The sequence below is a fragment of the Phycodurus eques genome, chromosome 13 (assembly GCF_024500275.1).
Source record: "Phycodurus eques isolate BA_2022a chromosome 13, UOR_Pequ_1.1, whole genome shotgun sequence".
NCBI classification, from domain to species: domain Eukaryota; kingdom Metazoa; phylum Chordata; class Actinopteri; order Syngnathiformes; family Syngnathidae; genus Phycodurus; species Phycodurus eques.
The window spans coordinates 17440535-17463386 of record NC_084537.1 but is presented as its reverse complement, the minus strand read 5'-3'; the positions used below and the strand labels follow the sequence as shown (position 1 = coordinate 17463386).

The 22852-nt window shown below is 36.5% G+C and overlaps 1 protein-coding gene across 4 annotated transcripts; it reads right to left on the bottom strand.

Annotated features, from left to right (window-relative positions):
• Nucleotides 1–207: 207 nt before the first annotated feature.
• Nucleotides 208–19861, bottom strand: LOC133411257 (uncharacterized). Of its 4 annotated transcripts, XM_061693373.1 has the most exons (44): nucleotides 19740–19860; nucleotides 18433–18486; nucleotides 18310–18336; nucleotides 18160–18228; nucleotides 17765–17815; nucleotides 17215–17295; nucleotides 17095–17145; nucleotides 16983–17030; nucleotides 16811–16876; nucleotides 15742–15810; nucleotides 15524–15568; nucleotides 15325–15435; nucleotides 14295–14345; nucleotides 14073–14201; nucleotides 13791–13859; nucleotides 13648–13719; nucleotides 13442–13501; nucleotides 12452–12508; nucleotides 12254–12322; nucleotides 12005–12076; nucleotides 11417–11473; nucleotides 11286–11348; nucleotides 10281–10340; nucleotides 10093–10161; nucleotides 9939–10016; nucleotides 8878–8937; nucleotides 8731–8799; nucleotides 8594–8659; nucleotides 7912–7965; nucleotides 7414–7488; nucleotides 7241–7294; nucleotides 6619–6687; nucleotides 6480–6554; nucleotides 6337–6408; nucleotides 6210–6248; nucleotides 5305–5367; nucleotides 5108–5167; nucleotides 4947–5030; nucleotides 4802–4864; nucleotides 4442–4504; nucleotides 4220–4294; nucleotides 4085–4124; nucleotides 3938–3989; nucleotides 208–3256 (listed from the first exon to the last, which is right to left on the bottom strand). In XM_061693373.1, the coding sequence occupies exons 2-44, from the start codon at nucleotides 18475–18477 to the stop codon at nucleotides 1381–1383; spliced, it is 4578 nt and encodes a 1525-aa protein (XP_061549357.1). In that variant the 5' UTR covers nucleotides 18478–18486; nucleotides 19740–19860; the 3' UTR covers nucleotides 208–1380. The 4 variants fall into 4 exon arrangements, with proteins under 4 accessions (XP_061549357.1, XP_061549359.1, XP_061549360.1 ...); XM_061693375.1 differs by lacking the exon at nucleotides 8594–8659 and having other exon boundaries at nucleotides 19740–19861; XM_061693376.1 differs by lacking the exon at nucleotides 13791–13859 and having other exon boundaries at nucleotides 19740–19861.
• Between the last annotated feature and the right edge of the window lie 2991 nt (nucleotides 19862–22852).

The following is a 22852-nucleotide window of genomic DNA, read 5'->3' as shown; positions in this document are numbered from 1 at the left end:
GTCAACAGAACTTTAAAGGATGGTACAACTTTTTAAATAACCTTTTAAACTAATTTACCCACTAAAACATACATACCTAAAGTAAAATTTGTATCCCTATCGTTTATATTCTATGTATAGTATAAATGTAACTAAATGAGGGGGGCAATGATAGTTGAAAAACCTTGTCTACATGTTAAATACATTAAAAACAATTCTGTATCAATATTGGCACAAAATAATTTATTTGCTCAGAAAGACAACCAACACCAGACTTGTATAAAAATGTCAGCGGTAAGTAACCATAACAAGCCAAAATGGCATCATTTAATAATAATTATAAGTATATAGTTATATAATAATAATAATAATAATATAATTATAATATATATAACTATCCTAAAAACATGAACATTTTTTACTCAAATATTTGGCTATAAGATCTGGACCAAAGTACCAAGATCTTGCTTTGGCCTTTGACCAAAAAACCTAGGGCTGTTCAAGAAGACCTTAGTTTGGTTGGTGACTTTGGCCAGAACACAAGGACCAAAACCCCAATGCCTTGCTTTAAACCTGGAGCTAAAGACATGCAGTAAATTGAAATTTGGTCAGAAAAAAACAAGGCCTGGCTTATGACTTGCTTGTGTGGAATGGGACTAAAAGACCTGGACCGAAAGACATACTGTAGGTCCAGATATGAAGCTTGTCCCCAAAAGACCTACATCTAGCTTGAGATGTTGACCGAAGGACGAGGACCAAATGAGCATTATTTGAGTGGATCTTGCTTTAAGGTCAGACAAAGACCTAAGTCTGGCTTCAAACATGTCCCCAACAGACCTACTAGGTCTAGTTGAAGACACTGGCCAGAAGACTAGGGCCAAAACACCATGGTCAAGCTTAACACTTTGACTAAAAGACCTCGGTCTAGCTTGAAACTAGATGACTGGACCCAAAAAGACACTTGAGACATGAACCAGAATAGTAGGACCTAAACACCAAGGTCTTATTCAGGACTTTGACCTAAAGATTAGGACAAACACACATACCTGCAGATCTTACTTTGAGGTCAGACAAATATCCCGGCCTAGCTTTTGTCTTGCCTCAAAAAGACACAGTAGCACTTGTTTGAAACGTTGGCCAGAAGACATCAAGGTCTTGCTTAGGACTTTGAGCCAAAGAACTAGACCAAAATAATTCTTTTTAAGAAGTCTCGCTTTAAGGTCCGACAGAAAAACCTACACCTGGCTTCTCCCAATAAGTGATTTTTCCACTAACTACAGTGCATTACTTTTTGTCCAGAATCCTACAAAATCCTACCAAAAACAGGACCAGTATTTAGAACTCATCAAATATGTGATGAATTGTGTAAAACCAGTTTTTAAAAACCAAAGAGCTAAAAATCTAAATATAGAGTCCATCATCTAGCAGGACGCTGGAACGATGAGAACTTTGACGACTGTGTTTGTGCTCTCTGTCACTTCCTGTCTTGTCCCTGTCACTTCCTCTCCTCTCCCGGTCACTTCCTGTCTTGTCTCTGTCACTTGCTCTCCTCTCCCGGTGACTTCCTGCATTGACTCGGTTACTTCCTCTCCTGTGACTCTCGGTGCTCCTTCGATGATCCTCCTCGTCCTTGCCGCCTTTCTCAAACTTGTACCGAGCGCTCTCGAGTCGGCTCCCTCGTTTTTCCTCGCCACGTACTTCCTCTTCCATCGCCCACCTGTGATGACTCCTCTGGCTGGCTGCCATCTTCTCCTCCATGTAGTCCATCGCACTCGATTCGTGACTCCGGTCCGAAAGCCTGCGGTCATCGCTTCTTCCGTGACTGTCTCTAGTCATCCCTTTCTCCCCGTCCCGTCCTTGTATACTAACTGTATCGTCTGTCCTCCATTCCTTTGCTCGAATCCTGTCTGTCATGTTGCTTTCGTTTTTGGCGGATATGGCGCTTCCTCTCTGATGATTGACCCGCTCATTGATCTCCGGTGTTACTTTGGGATTCCCAGTCATCCCTCTGTCTTGTCCGTAGCTTCTCTCGTGTTCTTGCTTCCTTCTGGGGTCCTCCATTGGTTCTTTCCCCCCATGTTCTCGGTGGCTACTCTCCAATTCTGGCTTATCCCTAGAGTCTCCTGTTCTCGGTGGTTCTTTCCCAGCGTCGTCCTTCTCTTTGGGTTTCTCCCTCACTTTTTTACACAATGGTGATTCCTCTTTCTTGTGCTTCTCCTTCCTAGCTGCGGTCCGGTTCTCAGTTTCCTTATCCAGTTTGTCCTTTTTCCTTGTCCCTTCAGTCTTCTCCTTGGACTCGCTTTCCTTCTCCACATTTTTGCCTTCCTCGATCCTCTTGTCCAGTTTCTCCTCCAATAGGTCCAGCTCTTGCTCCAGCTCGGCCAATTTCTTGGGATCGGACTCCAGGTCGTCATCCACCTCCACCTCCACTTCCTCGATCTCCTCATACTCCTCCACCTCGATGCCGTCCATGGTCTTCTGCAGCTGCGTCTTAACCTTGTTGAGCTCCAGGAGGCCATCCTGCAGTTCCTTGCACACGTCCCTGATCTTGGAGGCGAACTTTGTCTTGGCGCCTTTGCGCAGCTCATGGGAGTCCTTGGCGAGGAAGAAGACGTCAAGGGCCAGGAAGAGCGCCGACATGACCCCCGTGGTGACACTGATGGCCTGGGCGGCCTTGGCTGCCCCGGCCCCGGCGCCCAGAACCTGCACGGTGCTGATGAGCTTGTCAGTGTTGATCATCAGGGCTTTCCCTGCCCGGCCTCCTTCCTTCACGACATGCTTGATGTTGTGGTTCAGCGCCTTCTTGGCGGCACTCTGCGAGTACTTCTCAAAATCCCACTCTTGCAAGGTGTCTATGCCCTCCTGCACGAAATCCATGCAGTCACGAATATCTTTTATCTGCTCCTGGTAGTCCTGGATCATCTTCTCCACCTTCTTGCGGTCCATGTTGGAGTGGACGGCGTCGGTGATGTTGGCTGTGGCCGAGGTGATGCTTCCCGCCGTGGCCACGCTGATGCCCACCGCCGTGACGATGATGGAGGCACCAAAGGTGAACGGCGCCAGGATGAGCCCCGTGATGGTGGCCAGGCTGCCGGCCACGCTGGCCACGCCTCCGCCCACGGCCGCGGAAACAGTCTTCTTGTGGAACTGGTCGGCGGCATCGGCGATGCCCAGCAGCTCCAGGATGCACTGTTGCAAGGACGCCCCCCGCTGGTTGAAGAGGCGCACGAACAGGCGCGCCGCCATGAAGACACGGTCGGCAGCCTCCTCCATCGCACTGCAGACACAGTCATGAAGGGATGTTTACTTTTGTATTTTCTGTGTATTTTCTTATTGTCCCAGATGACACTTCATTAGGTACGCCTGCATTACATTTAATACGACAGAAGCACGACCTGATGATATTGAATATTATCCTTGTATACGTCCTCCGACCATCTAGCAAGCTAGCTATCCACCAACATAGCCATCCATCTACCGATCCATCAATGTATCACTTATCCATCGAACATCAATCTTGCATCCATGTATCGATCTATCGCTCATTCATCCAGCCAACATCCATTTACTGTGTCATCGCTTCATCATCCAGCCATCCACCCATCAGTCTATCGCTCTGATCTAGCCACCTATTTATCAGTCTATCCAAACGTCTACCATCCATCCATCTATCGATCCGTCCAGCTAGCATCCATCCATCAACCATCTACCCATCATATGTCATTCAACCACCCATCCATCAACCATGTATCCATTCATCTACCCACCTAACATCCATGTCATTAGCTATCACAAATCCATCATCTATCATTCAACCATCCATCTATCATCTATGTATCTATCACTTCATCCATCTAACACCCATTTGTCCATCAAGCAATCAATCTGACTATTCATCTATCACCCATCTATCCATCCATCAATAACAAATAAACAATAAAACAAAGCGTGCGCGTACATTCCCTCATCATCTTCTTGGAAATTGGCCGTCTCGTTCCACTCGGCCCAGCCTGTAGAGACAGAAAGTCAAGACCGACCACATCAGACACACACGCGAACAAACTGAAAAGCTTTTCAAGAGAAAACGCTCTGACGTCACGCTTGCCTTCGACGTTGTTCCACCATTCCAACAGGCCGTCGTTCTCCTGCAGGGGAAAAAAAAAAAAACTGCATGAACCTCAACTTTGACCTTATGTCATCACCTGATGTTAATTGGGTTGGTGATGGTGGTCGCACACACCTCCTCAGATTCCAGAGGGTTTCCCCCGGTCGGGTACGCTGCCATCTCCACCGGCTGGACTTCCACTGTGCTCTCCTGAAAAAAGAAAAACCATAAAAAGGTTATCACACTGCTAACCTTGTTGGCACCACACACACTAGCAACCTCCGTCGTACGTGAAGTTACGCGAGACCTCACGTCGGCGAGCATCCAAGGATTGAGAAGGAACAAAAAGAAACTAACCTGTGCTGGGTTCATCTCCTGCATCTCCACACTTTCCTCAATGAGGGCCATTTTTTCTTGGGCCTGGGGAGCAAAAATGTGAGAGAATGACCGTCACAGGAGGAGAAAACTCATTCTTAGCAATTTAGTCTTGGTCGCAATCGGAGAAAATCTCTGGGAGTTCGTCTTTGAAGGAACCCGGAAAATGGACCCCAAAATAACCGCTTCAAAGCAAAATGGCAGCCATCCTGGGTGAGACTTTTCTGTGGGTCCAACCGTGATAGACAAGCCTACCAAACTGTTTTTGTGGGCTGAATTTAAAACAAAAAAACAAAACAAAAAGAAAAGAAAAACATTCATTGCTATTAAATTTCATGTTACCTGTGACGACGCATTGAGTTTCGGCATCCTGGGAAGAGTTGTCTTGACTCTGAACGACACGACCTGGAGGAGGTAAAAGAGTGACATGACAGTCAGAGAGAGAAGACATTTTGTGCTTTGCTAATTAGCAACATAAAACGCTGACTTTTCTTTTCCTCTTGATGGTCCTGCTGCGCCTCAGCCCGCCGCCCGCAGGCGGCGCCGCGCCCTCCTTGTCGTCAACATCGTCCTGCGAGCATCAAAAGCAAATTAACGCATTAAATTAAATTCTCTCATCTTTCCTCGTGAAATGAAAAGCACCCTAACCTGTTTGTCAGCAGTTTTGGGCGTCCTTTTGAACATGCCTGTGAAGCCTCCTTTTTTCTCCTGCTCAACATAAACATTTTGTCATATTCACAGGACAGCGTACACAGTATACGCCTGTCAATCATTGTGAGAAGAGTTCCTAATATTTGGTCCCTAAAGGCATCCATGTACGTACAGAGTGTATATAGCGTGCTTACCTTTGCGATGGCAGCTACAAGATTGACAGAACTGCCTGATAGTTCGTCTCCTGACAAGTCGTCCTTGCGGGAAGAAAAAGACCAAAAATCATCACGTCGGGGATGACTGGAAAAGCAGTTTGTCCCTCAAACAATCACGAACAGTGACTGGTCAAAATAAAATAATAAGGAGCGCAGCTCCAAATGTCAAATATAAAAACAATAATAATACGTTCAATTAATGATTTCTTTTCATAGAAAAGAAAAAGTTTAAAATGTAGCAAAAAAATAAAGATTGTAAAATTATAATAGAAATTAACCTTATACAAACACTGAGAGTGATTGTTCCAAATGTCTGTCAAAATAAAAATACAATTCAACATTTAAAATCTAATAATAAAAAAGGGATTTGAAAATGAAATGAAAACAATTAGAACATGTTAAACTAAAAGGTAATTATACATACATGTATATTAATATTACAAAAAGACATTAAAATTAAATTAAAAATATCTATCAAAATATCTGTCTGTCAGTCATTTCTCTGGGGTTGCCATCTGGGACAAAAGAAAATACTGAAAACATTTTAATCTCTCTCAGAGAGAGAGAGAGAGAGAGAGAGAGAGAGAGAGAGAGAGAGAGAGAAATGAAGGAATTTCTAAATAAATAAAAACTTTAAAATAAAATATAAATTCAAAAATGATATTTTTTTTTATGTCTATGTCAAAGATGATACTATATTACAATACTTTTAAGTATTTTTAAATATAAGCATTAAATAACAACATGAAAAATGAATTGTTTTTCCAAATGTCCCTGAATTTGTAGTTACATTTCCTTATTTCGTTTATGCACTTCGGAAGTGACTGAAGTGTGGCTTCACACACACGGTTTTTCCTTGTATCATCCCAGTTCCGGTAATTCACCTTGACACTTTCTGCCTCCTTGTCGTCACTCAGAGGATCCTGGAAGCAAAAGGTGATGTTAGTTTCTATTCGTCTATCATGAAAACCCCAAAAGAACGCCGAGTAGAAGATCAGCTGACGAGGTCACCTTGGTGGCGGTGGAGCGCGGCGCCGGTTTGGGCGACTTTTTGAACATTCCCGCCAAACCTCCTGTCTTTTCCTGGGAACAAAATATTGTGTCAGAAAGGGGGGAAACGGTCCGAGTGAGACATATGTCAACATCATTTGTACCTTTGGTGTGTTTTCTTCTGTCAGGTTTTCATCGCTGGCCGATAATAACTTCTTCTCCTCACCACCGTTTGACTCCTGCACAGCAAGAATAACATCAAAAATGATAAATAATAATAAGGATAATCTCTTGCGCTGTCACCTCGTCTGCTGTGGCCTCGTCGGCTACTTTCGGAGCTTTCTTGAACATGCCGCTGAAAATACTTTTCTCCTTGAAAAGAGGAGAAACAAAAAAGAGGCATATACTGTGTAAATATTTAAAAATGAAAAAAAAAAAAAGGAATTTAATTTAAAAACAAACACAGGTTGAAAATTTAACTAATTAAAAAATACAATTTGCAATGTAAAGAAAATGTTCAAAAATAGTGTTATTATTAAATATTAAAATAAACTAACAGTTATTTGTAAAGTACGACTTAAAAACTAAGTAAATAAAAACAAAATGAATAAAGTGAAAAACATTTTAACATTAAAAAAATAAAATGTAAAAAAATTACAAAATTAAGTGTTAATCACAAACAAATCCAAAAACTAATTACTATAAATATGTATATTAAAAGATCAAATACAAATTAAAAACAACTCATTAGAAAACAAAAAGTGTATGTTCAATGAAATAAAATTTCAATAAATATTAAATATATTATATATTTTTTTATATAAATGTATTCAAATTAAATATTCAACCATTGAGTGTTCATTTTCCCTTTTTTTTTTTTTTAAATGTCCATTCCTCATTTTGATGTTTGATCAGTTTGCAATACCTTAGTGTTGGTGTTTTCAGACGAATTGTCATTACTTGACAATTTCTCCTTGTCCTGGAATGACAACTGAGTGCGTTAGTAAAAAATAGCAGACAATTTGTCTCCCTCTTGAAAGCACCAATGAGTAAAATGTGTTGAACGGTTAACTTGGGGTGACATAACAGTCAACTCACCCATGCAGCCTTGTCATCTCCAGACAATTTTGTTGTTGTTGTTTTCTTCAAGCCGCTGAAGAGTCCACCTTTCTCCTGGATGGAGGAACATTCCATAAAAAAAAAAAAAAATGATAATCATATTTTTTTTTAATAAAAAGGAAAGAAAGAGATCATATTTTTCAGTTAGTTGAATATAAAAAGTATAATAAAACATTTTAAAAATAGATAAAAAATAAAAACAAAACGTTTAAAATGAGAACATTAAATATCTAAAAACTAAAAAAAAAACTTACAAACTTAAACATTAAAAAAAACAAATGTCAAAATTAATGAAGTAAACATACTTTCATTAAAAACTAAATGTGAAAACATATACAGTATTTGAAAAAAAACATCCAAAAATTACTTTTGCAAATATTTAACTGTTGATTGTGCATTTCCCCTGTTATTAGTAATTTATTTTATTTTATTTTTTTTAAAAATACCCTTTCCTACATGTGAATGTTTGACTTTTACCTTGGTGTTGGTGGTTTCCGACAAATTGTCATTACTTGATGACTTCTCCTTGTCCTGGAATGACAAGTACGAAAGCGATTTAACATAAACACCTGGACACCTTGCTTCCATTTTCAACATTCTGTCTTTGTGAAGAGAGATTTTCTGCAATGACAGCGATCAAAACATAATTTTGGAGTAGAGTGGACATATTTTAAGTAACACCAAGATGGGACAGGCTAGTTAAAGGGAAACAAGCGCAGGGCTGCCACTAATTACAACAACTGCAGTGGATATAAAAGGTCTACACACCCCTATTCAAATGTCAGGTTTTTGGGGATATTAATAAAAAAAATAATAATAATAAATTAAAAAAAAAAAAAAAAGAGACCAAGATTAATCCTTTTTTTTTTTTTTTTTTTTTAAATCTACCATTAATGTGACCTACGACCTAAACAACTCAATGGAAGACAAAGCACAAGTGTGCTCACCCTTTTAGAAGTGGGCTGCGGCTCGGTTCAGAATGAATCAATCACATTCAAATTGACATTAAGTGGGAGTCGGCACACACCTTGGAACTGTTCATATTTCACCTCACCTTGACTTAGGCCCCAGTTCATAACAACATCTCCCAAACAAATATGGGGAAATGTGTGATGGTCCACTCTCTTGTGGTTCCAAGTGCACAAAAAGTGACGCTAACCTCATCCACCATGTTGTCGTTGCTGTAGGATCTTTTGAAGATGCCGGCCAGCCCTCCTTTTTTCCCCTAAAAACACTTTTCGGGGTCAAATCAAAGAAATATCAATCATAAGCAATAACGCAGAAGATTTTTGATACCTTGGGGACGTTTTCCGACAAGTTCTCTGAGCTCCCAGATGTTGCCGCGTCACTCTTGAGCGTCGCTTCCTGAAAAGCACCACACCGATCAACCAATTAGCATTGTCAATAAAACCATTCATAACGAGAAATGTTTGAAAGAGGCACCTTGTCGCCCTCTGCAGGCTTCTGAGGCTTCTTGAACATGTTGCTGAAAAGGTTTTTGTCCTGAGGTGGGGAAAGAAAAAAAGTTTCACATGAACACAACTAATTATACATAATGACACAACCGGTAATTGTATTTTTCCTGATTCAATTTCAATTTAATTAAATTATTTTACTTTTATATAAATACAGTAATAATTAATTCAATATAATGAAAATACAATAAAATAACAAAATAAAATAGAAATGACTAGAAGCAAAAAATAATATAAAAAAGCCAACTTAAAATTAAAAAAAACTAATACTACACTAGTTTCTGTTGAAAGATTCAAATGAGTGCAACAATTTTTCTAACTAAATTAAATGAAAAATAATTAAATAAAACAAATTGAATTTAAATGAATTCAAATTCATTTTACAAATATAATAAATATTCCTCTACTATTCCGTGAGGGTTTCAAATTGGTTCATGAAATTCAATAAATTTGAAAGAAATGGAAGAATAAATACAATTAAATAATTTCCAATCTTTAAATTAAACAGAACAAATTTTATGCACAAAAACAACTGTTCATGCAAATAAATGAAAGTAATATTCCACTAACATAAAGGATTATATATATATATATTTATATATATAACATTTTGTGAGTTAATTAAAATACATTAAAATTAAATTTAAAAACAAAACTACTTTACATGCACACTATACAACATATTCAATGTATTACATTATGTATTTTTATTCAATTAATTTACATTAAAAAAAGCTAAAGAAACTATTAAAGTAAAAACATTTTAAGATTTAATAAAGAATTTTTTAAAATGAATATAAAAAAATAAAACAAACAAATATTCAACAAGGCAATGAAATTGAAAAAAAATAATAAATACTACACAAACAATTATCCACCACTGATACAAATTACCCCAAAAAGTTATACATAACATTTAAAACGAATTATATTCAATTCAAATCAATATTCCTCAAGAGATTGAAATAACAGATTTTTTTTGTTTGACATCATCATTGTCTTGAAATGACAACAAATTGTTATTGTCACCTTGTTGACGTTCCTGTCGGCCGCATCGTCGCCTCTTGCTGCCGTTGTCACCGCCTGCTCCTTGTCCTCCTCACTATCCTGAAATCACGACGTTGACGAGTTAGGGTTGATTAAAACATGAAAATACATTTTAAAAAAACATGAAAACACCCACTGATGATTCAGCCCTCTCTCCTTTGGGGGTCTTTTTGAGGAAGACACCAAACCGCCCTCGATCTTTCTCCTGATTCCACCCCCCCCCAAACACACACACAAAAATGTTAACAATGGAAACACACGCACACACACACACACATACACAATATGGATCGATACGGAAATATGAAATTTTCCACTGCGTACCGCTTTACCCTCAGATAAATTCTCACTGCTGGTTGACAACTTTTTATCCACGCTCTCGTCCTGCAAGTGAGGAAGCGGCAATAAGAATACATCGTCTCGTCTTTTTTAATATGTAAAGACAAAGCTAATATTGCTTGAAGGGACTCAATTAGTGCATTAAATACATTATATTTTACATCAAAAGTTTTTTGAATAAACAATTAGATTAAACACAACTAATGTTATACATGGATAGTATTTCACTATTTTACTGCATGCAATGAATTACAAATCAGGTGAAACATCTAATATCCAATTCATATTAAAATAATGATTTTAAATTAAAAATCTCTCTGTAAACACAAGTATTTAAATAAAAATAATACTTAGTTTAAATAAAAGAATTTATATTGCACATAAATAATACTCCATGATGGGTTAAATTAGTACAGTTAATTCAATGAAAATTATATTATATATTAAAATTAGTTTGAAGGTAAAGAAATAGCACAATCAATTCAATTAATGATTTTTTTAATACAATAAAATAATGCAATAAAAATAATTGGAAATTTAAATGAAACAAATTCCACTCATATAAAAAAAACTAATTTAAATAAAAACATTTTAAACCCAATCATTAAATTATTTTTATGAAATTAAAGAAAAAAAAACATATTCCAAATAAACAATTCTTAATCGGGGTTAAAATGAGTCAATAATAAATTCAATAAAATATACTAAAATGATTATACTAACGTTAGTAAAGGTAAAAAAGTACAATAAACTAAAAGTGTAATTAAAACAAAGTAAACATACTTTAAATGAACACCCTAATACTTCTTGAGGAATTTAAATAAGTACAAATTAAATGGGGGGGGAAATAGATTCAATAATACAATACATACGATAAAATACGATACAATAATAAAATAAATGCAAGTACTATTCCACATACTCGTCCCATCATATTCACTTGACTCAAATATTTCGATTTTTGAAGAATCAACTGTATTATTTATTGACCTGCTCAGGCTGAGGTGCTTTGGCAGCCTTCTTGAAGAATCCACCAAATAGTCCTCCTTTTTCCTAAAACACATTTGTCATCATCACACAGCCAGCAATGTGTACTTCCTTCACACTCCACTTGGGATCACCTTGTTATTCTCCTCTGCGGGTCCGTCGCCGCCCGCCGAGCGTTCGTCGTCTTGTGGCTGTTTGATGATCACATCGAAGACAATCATTGATCGCATTATTTTATAATATAATACATTTATATATTTTGTTTCAGCGTATTTGTATCGTATCTCATCTCATATCTCGTCTCGTGTCTCATCTCATTTGGCTTTATCTCACTCAATATCTCATCTGGTCTCGCGTCTCATCTCGTTCCATATCTCATTTCAAATTTCATCTCATTCTGTATCACGTCTGATTCCATATATCTGCGTGCCTTGTATTTCACTTCTTATTTCGTGACCCCCTACTGCATCTCATTTCATTCCATATCTTATCTCATATCTCTTTTTGTCTTTTTTGCCATCTTGTATCATATCTTGTCTTACATCTTATTCCCCATCACGTCTCATAGTTCCTTGCATATCTCATCTTGTCTTTTAACTCACCTCATTTCATATAGCTCATCCTATATTTAACTTTTATACATCACTTAATCTCATTTGATGTCATCTCCTAACGCATCATTTCATATGTAATTTCCATAAGTGAGATGAAAAGCTTCTCACTTCCTCTGCGTTGGGAGCGTCGGTCGATCGGGGCGACTTCTTGAACATTCCGCCGAACGCGCTTCCTTTCTCCTGAAACACAAACGCACAAAGTTACATTCTACTATCATACAATAAACACATGCATTTATAATACACACTATACACAAAAAAAAAAAAATATATATATATATATATATATATATATATATATATTTTTTTTTTTTTTTTTTTTTTTTTTTTTTTTTTTAAAAGTGTGGGTGAAGTCACTTTCGTCTTTGCGGCGTCGGACAGACTGTCATTGCTCGCTGACAGTTCTTTCTGCGCGCTCGTGTTCTCCTGAAAAGAAAAATCGTACTTCAGACTCAGCACCATATGGGCGCCATCATTCTTCACGTTCACGCTAAAACAATGATACAATCATGATAAATACGATGAATAATACAAAAGAGGGAGCCAAAGTTTCACCTCCGCGCCGGCTTTGGGCGTCTTCTTGAGGAATGCGCTAAATAAACCTCCTTTTTCCTGCACAAACAACATCAATCATGATTGACACGCGGTACAAACCGTGTGACAAGCTGCTTATGCATATGTCAAATCACAAAGAAAACAATATCACACCAAAAAAAAAAGAAAAGAAAAAATATAATTAAAAAAAACAATACACTTCACATTGAAATAAATTATACGCAATTCGTGCTATCCTGTTTGGATATTTAAAAAAAATATATATATATATATAATAAATAGAAATGTAAAAAATAATGATAAAAAAATAATAAAAAATGAAAACAATAAACTAATATTATCCTTATGGGATACAACATCTTTTGTTCATTAAATAAACTAATAAGAAAAAATACAATTAAAAACAATGTATAGTATAATAAAATACATATAAAATAATATCCAAATTCATGTGACCATATTTGTCTATTGGATGTTTATTATTAAAAACTAAAAAATACTATCAGAAAATAAAAACTTTGATCAATGTCATAATAAAATAAAATGTAACAATAAAATACATTCAAAATAATGTACTTTTGTTCAATTGGAATACAACTTATTTTTATTAATTAAGAAAATATTGAATAATAAAATAAGACATTTAAAAAAATTATATTATCTTATTGGGGAACAACATTTTAATTAATATTATCCTGCTGGAATATATATTAATTAAATTAAAAAAATGCAATTACACAATATGTAATATAATACATAATGGGAAAAAATAGCCAGTTAATATAATAAATATTCCTTACTCTTAATTTGTTGGGATATAAATCATTTTTGTTAATTGAAAAAATATTGAAGAAAGTAAGACAATAAAATCTATATTATCCTGTTGGTATACCACATATTATCTAATTTTAATAATAAATTTTAAAAAATCTAATAATAAAACAAATTAAATAAAACGTTTTCCAAAAATGAAAAACCAAAAAACCTCACCTTGTTCTCCGACAGGCTGTCCGAGCTGCCCGAGAGATCGCCGCGGAGCTCCTCGGAATCCTACGAGAAAAAACATACAGTAATTGGATACATCGGAACCAACCATCTCTAATCATACTAGCCGCTAGTAACTCGCACTACAGGATCTGTGGAGGGACATAATAGGCCTCTAAAATTTTTAGAATGAAATATTCTGCATTGGTTACCTGCTCGGCTGGCGTCTCTTTGGGGATCTTGGGAGATTTTCGGAGAATGCCGCTGAAAAATCCTCCTTTTTCCTGCAAAGCAAATTCACATCACTGATGAAGACGATGACGATGACGATAATGACGTAACAGCACCAATTCACCTCCGAGGAGGGCTTCGGCAACAGATTGTCGCTGCTGTTCGACATGTCGGCGCGGAGAGCGGCCTGCTCCTGGAGTGGAACGTTACAAATGATTCACAGCGCTTCACTTTTGACACATTTTGATTCATTGATTCTGCACACAACACTCCACAAGAGTAACATGGGGGGGGGGGGAAATATACATAAATCTTTTTTTATTAATGTATTAAAAATAAATAAAAAACTAAGAACTAACATGCATGGTTTTCAGCTATTAAAGAATGATACAATTATAAATTTGACCTCGTCCAGCTGAGGTGCTTCTGCAGGTTTCTTCTTGAACATCCCGTTGAAAATTCCTCCAGCATTCGATCGTTCCGACGTTTTCTCGTCTTCTTCGGCCGCCTCGGAATCGCTGTCCACTCTTCCGACCTGACCCAAAAATGAAAAAAAATTTTAAAAATGAAAAGGATGACGAAGAATGCGAAGACCTACACAAAGATGAAGCAAAAGACGGCAAGTTACCGTCACCATAGGAGGTTTCCGGAACATTCCTGCGAGCCGACCGCCGAACTCCTAATAAATATAAAAGTGTGGCTCATGTTACGTTCAAGTAATTTTGCTAAAAAAAGAAATGATAGCAAATAGAAATTTTGAAATGCAATCAATTACAAAATAAACACAAATTAAAATGCACAAACTTGAAATATGTTCATTACAAAATACAATGAAAATACAAACGATACCATCTAAAAATCTAATTTAAAAAATGCAAAGATTGAAAAAGATTCCTTTAAAGCAATGGAAAAAGGTGGAAATGAAATCAAATATTGAATAAAATAGAAGAAAATTATAAATTAAAACATGTAAATTTATGTTATCTTGTTGGGATAAAATATGTTTTTAAAATTGATTTTTGAATGATTGCAACAAAATAATTTTAAAAGAATATTATCTAACATGATAAATAAAAGAAATATAATAATTATTATTATTATTACAAAATAAACAGTCATGTTATACTGATGGAATGAAATGTATTTATAAAGATAAACAAATTATTTCACAAAATAAATAAAAATAATATTATGTAACATTAGTATAATGCTATTAAAACAATAAAATACCACAACAAAATTAATACAATTAGAAAAAGAAAAAAAACTAAATACAAATTCATGTTATACTATTAAATGTTTTAAAAAAAAAATGTTTACCCTGTTGGGATAATTTGTGCGATTTTTTTGTAATTATTATTATTATTATTATTATTATAACAACAACCCAATAAAAACAAAATACCATGATATACAAAATACTATAAAAATAATAAAATATATAAATTAAGAAACAAAAGGAAACAAAGATTCACATTATCCCGTTGGGATTTAAACAAAACTGTGCCAATGAAAGGCGACATTTTTGATTGGTCTTTTATTGGCTCTCATTAAGCAGCGTTGAGCGTGTGTTCTTTAGCACAAAGTGTCCTTTGTGCTGTATTTTATCCCCAATGTAAACACGTAACACAATAAAGTCGACGAGCATCCTGGCTTACTTGTTTGGATTCTGCACTTCTGTCTTGTTTGGCTTTGTCGCCGGCCGGCCGTTCCTTTTCCGAAGCCGCTTCGTCCTTGTTGGGATCGGGGGCCGCCTCGCCTCCGCTGACCTTCGAGGAAGACAAACGTCAACGTCGGCAAACGTGATGACATCATCGTCATCATCATCATCATCAGAAAACGGGCTGCGCCTCGTACCTTGGGCGTGGACCTCAGGTGCTTCATCACGCCTTTCAGGACACCCTGCCAAGCGCAAGTCACATGCCGTCACATCACACACACACACACACACACACACGTGTACAAGTACATACACACATGCAAACATACAAGCGTACACAGACAGACAGACACACACAGACACACACACACACACACACAGAGAGAAAAACAGAGGCACAGAAAGAGTGAAGTACCGGTTTGTTGGCGCTGGCCTGTTTGTCCGGAGCGTCGTCACCCCTGTCCTGGTCGTCAGTCACATGACTCTGAAGCAGGCAAATCAGCGTGAGTCACATGGCCCGAGAACTGGTTTCGGGTTTGCATTTGTGTGCGTGTGCGTATGAGTGTTGCACACGTGACCACGCCCACACGCTCCCAGAAACCCGTTTAGCCCGAGTCCATCGAACCATCCCTCCGCGCGTCCGGCCGCCTTTGTCTCACCTTCTTGACGCAAGTCAATCTTACACCGTGTGCAACATGGCCGCTGCATCCGTTTGCTGCCAATGTTTAGATCAGCAAAATGACAGGAAATAACGACTACGCTAAAAGGAAAACATCAGTACATTGGCTTGGACTTGTACCTCAACTACAGCGGCCATCTTGCACATTTGAAATCATTATTTTTCAATTCAGCTCGCAAACCAAATCAACAGACACAGGTGCCACAGGCAAGATCACATGGGAATTGGGACCCACGAATAGGACTAAAGCGTTCTTGCTTTAACATATTCAAAATCAGTGATCTCGCGCTGACACATTCAAACTCAATCGTGTTCTTCGGCGATTTTGATTTAACACACTCCAAATCAATAATGCTCTTGCTCGAACATATTCAAAAGCAATAGCGTTGTTGCTTTACCGTGATTCAAAATCAGTCGTATTTCTGCCTTAACAGTCAAGATCATGATGCTCTTGCTTCGACATTCCAAATCAATGGCGCACTCGCATTCGTGCATTCGGAAATCAAGAATGCTCGTCATTTAGGTTATTCAAAATGTGTAGTGTTCTTGCTGGAACACATCCCAAATCAATTGTGTTCTTGCCTTGACAGACCCACTCGAAATCAATAGCGGCCTTGCTTTAGTGTCGCACGCAAAATCAATAGTAAGCTTTCTGTAAAATATTTCAAAACTCAATAGGGATCGTCCTGTCGAAAGGTAGAGAGGTGAGAAGAGAGATGGATTGATTTCATTGATTGTCATATATTCATAAGGTGAGCTGGTTAGTAGATTAGCATTATTAGCATTAAGCGCACGTGTTGCTTACAATAAATGTGCTTTTTTTGTCTTTTAGGCTTTGTTGATACTTGGCCGTCAGCAGGGACGGACGTGTCTGGGTGTGAGGGGAATGAACCATATTTAAAAAAAATAAAAATAAAATAAAAAAAAAAGACATTTATGAAAAAATAAAATATTCATCCGACCGACAAGTGACAAACCTGCTCGATGTCATCGGCCGTGTCTGATTGGACGCTTCCGGGGGAAATCTGAATAAAGGAGTCGACCAAGCGTTAATGGCAAACGACAAGATGGCGTCACAAGATGGCGTACCCGCTTGTCGTCGCTGTTGGGCTGGCTGTGTCTCGTCGACCGGTTCCTCTCCTGCACGCGTTAACAAAAACAAAAATGAACTTCCTCTGCCCAAGCTGCTGGCCATTGTTGGTACTGCACCTGCTCTCCCCGTCTCGGCGGCGGCACGGGAGTTTCTGGCTTTTTCTCCCTCGTCTCGCTTTGCATCACGTTTCGGGTGGCCTGAAGAAAATAATTAAATCACGTAGAAAATGTTTTTTTTGGGGTGGAGGGGGTTGGGTTGGGTCAAGTTTTTTTTGTCAATACTAATCACCACAATGAGGGCAAATGTGACATGACATCAATGTTTATTTATATTGCTTTTGAAAAGTTTCAAAGACAACGTTTCAAAAAGCCTGTTGAGGCTGCAATGCCCATTCCAGGCCACTAGTTGGCGATGTCACCTTGTAAAGAAAAAACAATGAACTCCTAAAAAGTCTTTTGTTTTCAGTTTTAAAAAAGAATTTCCATCTTTAAAGTGAGGTCAAGTTAACAAACATCAAAAACATTGACTTTTTTTCCCATCATTTTTAACATTTTGATCTATATAAAAAATAAAAAAAAAAGATTTATTCAATCTTTAAGATATGTTTTTTTTTTTTTTTTTTTTAAATGCTTTCGAAGAGTTTAACAAATAACACGGTCATCTCACCTCGCCTTCCTTCCCTAATATTTTCAGGCGATACTGGGTTTGGCTCAGTTCCTGCAAAAAAATAAAATAAAAAAAATAAAAAATAGCAACTTTAAATATTATTCCAATGACATCAGACCAGCAGCTAATGAGAGCTTGCACGCCAGGGAAGTCAGCGTTTCCTTGCTCATTATGAGTCAGGTGATCAAACACTGCCCCCTGTTGGCTTTCGAAAGGAAAACAGGAGGATGCAATCAAACAATCAACCTTTGAGGTTTACACCAAAATAAAGATGACATTCATTTAAATTAATTTTAAAAAGGACACTGAACAAAAGAAACAAAACAAAACAAAAAAAAAGGACTCAAGGCACAATTTTAAATGTTTGTGTTAGTAAAATACTATTTTGCTCGTACGTTGTACTTCGGTCGAGGAGGCACCACAGGAGCGTGCTTGTCCAACATTTCGGCCTCATTTTTTGGAGTCTGTAAACAAAATAGTTATATTTTTACTAAACACGGATTATACACATATGTAAACACTGAGTTTCCGGGCAGATTAAGTACCACAGGAGGCCAGGGAGGCAGTTTGGGCTGTGAAGACAACAAAAAGATGACACAGAATATTAGAAATATGACTTGGAAATGTGATTAACATTTATTTTAGACGTTTCAGTGTCTTTTCACCACCTTGGTTTTCTTCTTGGCTTCAGGCTTCATCACGGACGACTCCATCCCGCTTCCCTAAAAAAAGTTTGCGGTCAGAAACGTCATCTCCAGGGCAACCTGGCTACTTCCACGTGCGTGTGAAAGGGTGGAAGTTGGTATTGACGAGTTCATTTGGTGCCTTGACTCAAAATAATCTCGAATCTTCTTTCCCCACTGAAATACCATTTATCTGTATTTTTTTAGAAGAAAAATAACAGTATTATATTGTACTTTATCAAATATCGTGCAAAATGTAAATAATTGAACAGTTCCTGGATTATAATTCAACGGGCATTGTGCTGCTCCTTCTGGTGTGCCTGCCTTGGCCACCAGGGGGCAGTATATTAAATACAGATACACTGCAAGTAAATTTGCTGATGAAACGATGAAGAAAACCGTCAACAACGAAGCTGCAATAATATTAGTCGTTTTTTTTTTTGAAGAGGATAAAGAAGATATGCTTGTGACGGTGTGAATGTGTCGTGGCCGTTTGTGCTCAAATATAAGTTGTTTTAAGGTTGATGTTGTTGACGCTTTATTAGCCCGCCTCGGGCGTTTTGAATTGTACGTTAGTATTAAACTAGTGAACTTTTGTGAAGTTAATGTAGTTTGGGTAAATGCAAAATGTGTAATTCTTTGCTAGAAGCCTCTTTGTTGACTAATTGTTCACTACCTGCCAGCACTGTTTGCTGCCACCATAGCAAGCAGTCACAACTCATATTTGCTAAGAACTGAAAAGGAAAACAAATAATCATCATCATCTGAGCGATGACTTACTTGTACCACTGTACAGTTCTTAATTTAATGAAGGATCTTTTTTTAATTTTTTTTTTTTTTTAACGTTTGACATGTTCTTCGCATTGGGATTGTCGAACAGAGTGAGAACTCATCCCGAGTTTGGATCGTTGGACAAATAGTAGTTCAAGATCTACTTTTTGGATTTTATTTATTTATGTATTTGTTTTTGCTACCAGGAAGTGCTTCTTAATCACAATTTAATTGCGAAAACACACATATCCCCGCAATTGGATAGTGAAAAGGCACATTTCCTCACTTATCACGTGGTTCCCGTGAGACACCGGAGTGCTAACTAACAAAAAAAAAAAAAGTCCAATGAAATTTACATTTATGTCTCGATAAAGCGGTCAAACGTGTGCGATATTACGGAGAACAGACAAACGCGTCACATTTGAACACATCAGCCACTCAAAAAAAAACCCCACGATCATTTCCGAGAACTTTAAATCCATTTTAAATTTTAATTGAGTGCTTAATGGCGCTCGGCTCACCTCGCTGCTATTCCTCTGTCGCCGGCATCCAAACACACACGAAAAAACACACCGTCAATGCGAGTCGAGAACATTTCCAAATTTATCACCACACCCCTCAACGCATCTTCAGCCACGGAGGCGTTCAAAGGCTCCCTGAGAAGCTTCGAAATTTCGAGCTTCGTCACAGCGTGTCGGTTGTAATCGTGACACAATAACAGACCCCCTCCACAAATTGTCCTCGCCAGTCAAAGCGTGAGCAGTTTCACAATGTGTCAGTCTTAAATCTTCATTTATATTGCTCATAATCTTACACGAGACCTTTTTTTTTTTTTTTGACCAATGAAGCCGTTTGTAGTTACATACAGACTAAGACAATTCTGGGGGTTTCAACCTGGCTTTTATTAGCTGTTAAAATAATTACATAAAATAAAGTAAATAAAAAAAAAATTCAAAAATTCAAACAAATCAAACTTTACTTTTTAATTGAACATTTGAAAACTATTTGAAAACTAAACGTTTTATCCATTTTTCAAATAAAAATAAGAACATAAATATTTTCAAGAATACATTTATCATTAAACATGTATGGGGGTAAAAATAATTAAAAGGAAAAAGGAGGAATAAAACCTTACTTCAGAACAAAACAAAAGACCTTTGGATGGATAACAACTGCCAAGAATTCAAATGAATAGATTCTCAAAAGGGAATTCAGTGTTTTTTCCCCTTTTCTTTTAAAATAAAAAGCGGTAACGTGGATTGTTAAAAAATAGTATCGAAGAAAATTAGATATATCAAGAAATACAATTAAACTTATTAAAAAATCTAATTAAAATAATTATTTATTCCTGTGTAAAAACGAACATGTTTAAAAGCAAATAAAATATATCAATAATTAAAATAAAAAAATTCAAATACTTTTAATTAAACATTTCAAAACTATACCATCAATTATTACAATTACTATCATTGATATCAATTTTTTAAATAAACATAAAAATAGTTAAATCAACACAATTATTATTATAAAATATGTTGCTTTTAAAAGCAACATATTTTTAAAAAAACCACAATACATCGTTACATACAGTAACGATGTATTGTTTTTACAAAATAATACATTACAATTCAAAAACATATAATCATATTATTTTTGTTATTAAAAATGCAAAAGAAAACAAATCACAAAAGATAATTTTTTAAACAAACACAATTACAAATAAAAATACTAAATCTTATTTTTAAATGTAACAGTTAAACAAGATTTAAAAAATAAATATAACATTTACAAAATAAGACATTGAAAAATGTTTTTTTTAAATGACAAATACAAACAAGTAATGTAATAAAAGCTAAATTAATTGACAAATAAAAGGTCTTTTTTTAAATTTTATTTTAGTTCCATTAAATCTTAAATCGTTAAATCTTTTCAGTGATCTGTCTTAATGCAGACCCTGCACAGCTGTTTATCCACTATTGTTTATTGTCTTAGTGTACCTTTACGCAATGGCATGACCAAAATTATTCTTTGAGTTTCTAAAAATAATCCTTTGTATGCTGTTATGTTTGTGCATGTTCCTGCTTGTTGGGACTTCTGGCAACTCCCGAAAGATCTCCTATTGCACTGACGTCCCGGTGGAATATCTTGCTGAAATCTTAACCATCGTGTGTTAACAGTCAAGAAATGAGCAAACACTACAACTATAATCCATCCATTTTCTACAGCGCTTATCCATAATACTCATTAGGGTGAGCTGGCCGAATTTGGGCGAGAGGCGGGGCTCGCCCTGAACTCGTCGCCAGCCGATCGCACTTACATTCACACCAAAAGGCCCAAGGACAATGTGGAGTCTTCGCTGAACCTACCATGCATGTTTTTGGAATGTGGGAGGCGACCAGAGTACCCAAAGAAAACCCACACAACACATGAGAGAACACGCAAACCCCACACAGGAAGGCCAGACCCCGGATTCGAGCCCAGAACTTTAGAACTGTGAGGCTGGCGACCTAACCGGTATTTCAACGTGCTGCCAACAACAACAACAAAAAAATCATCATAATATTCCTCATCGATACACTGTATTCATTATGGCGATTGAAGATGGAGCAACTTCCCCACCTTTCTGTTCACCAGCACGAAGACAACCACAACCCATAGACACACACACACACTTGGAGCAACATGCCCTGTAAAACAACACCGTCATCATTATCCTCATGTGCCAAGCTGATCAATGTGAAGATCTTACCTGCCGATGATGTCGTCGAAACCTTTTGTTTTGTTTCCTTTGTGTGTGACTCACCTGAGGGAAGAGGAGGAGGAAGGGGCACGGCGTAACCCAGCTGTGCTTGGGTCTCGGCGGCTTTGACTCATCAGGTTCAACCTCAAAAGTGAAGGAAGAGGGACAAAACTATCCCCCAAGAATAAAGGTTCGGCAATTTTAGCCAATGAATGAAAGAAGGGCTAAGAAAGGACTATGACTAACAAAATGTATGCTGATTAATTGCAATTAATAATGGAAAATGGCAAACATTAATACGTTTTGTTGAATTAATTCACAGTTTTTGGATTAATAAAATCAAAACAAAAAAATATACAAATAAGTATTAATAGATAAGTGATAACTAGCTAGAGCAGTCCTTCATGTGTCTGTTCAAGGTTTTTATCCTTCTAAATTAAGTTATTTATTCACATTTCTGCAATAATATAATAAACAAAAAAAGTATATAAACACATTTTACTAATACATAAATCACAAATAGCTAGTATTTATGGTTATTCTCATGCTTCTAATTAATATAAATATTAATTGAATAATACAATTCAAAAATAAAATATAAAAAATATAAATACATTGAAATTAAATTGATACCATTATAATTATGCTAAAATTCAATTATTTTCTATTTATTTCATAACAATTACACAATTATTACATATTCATATAGCTACAATTTGTATTTTATTACAGTTTGTATTTAATGTATTTTTGTGTCAGTTAAAAAACAAAATTATGAAGCTAGACAGATGCTTTATGCATTTTTTCAGTCTTACTAAATGAATACATTTATAATGTATGATTAGTATTAAGTACAGAAAATGGATGGATAGAATAAAAACAAATACTGTAAAA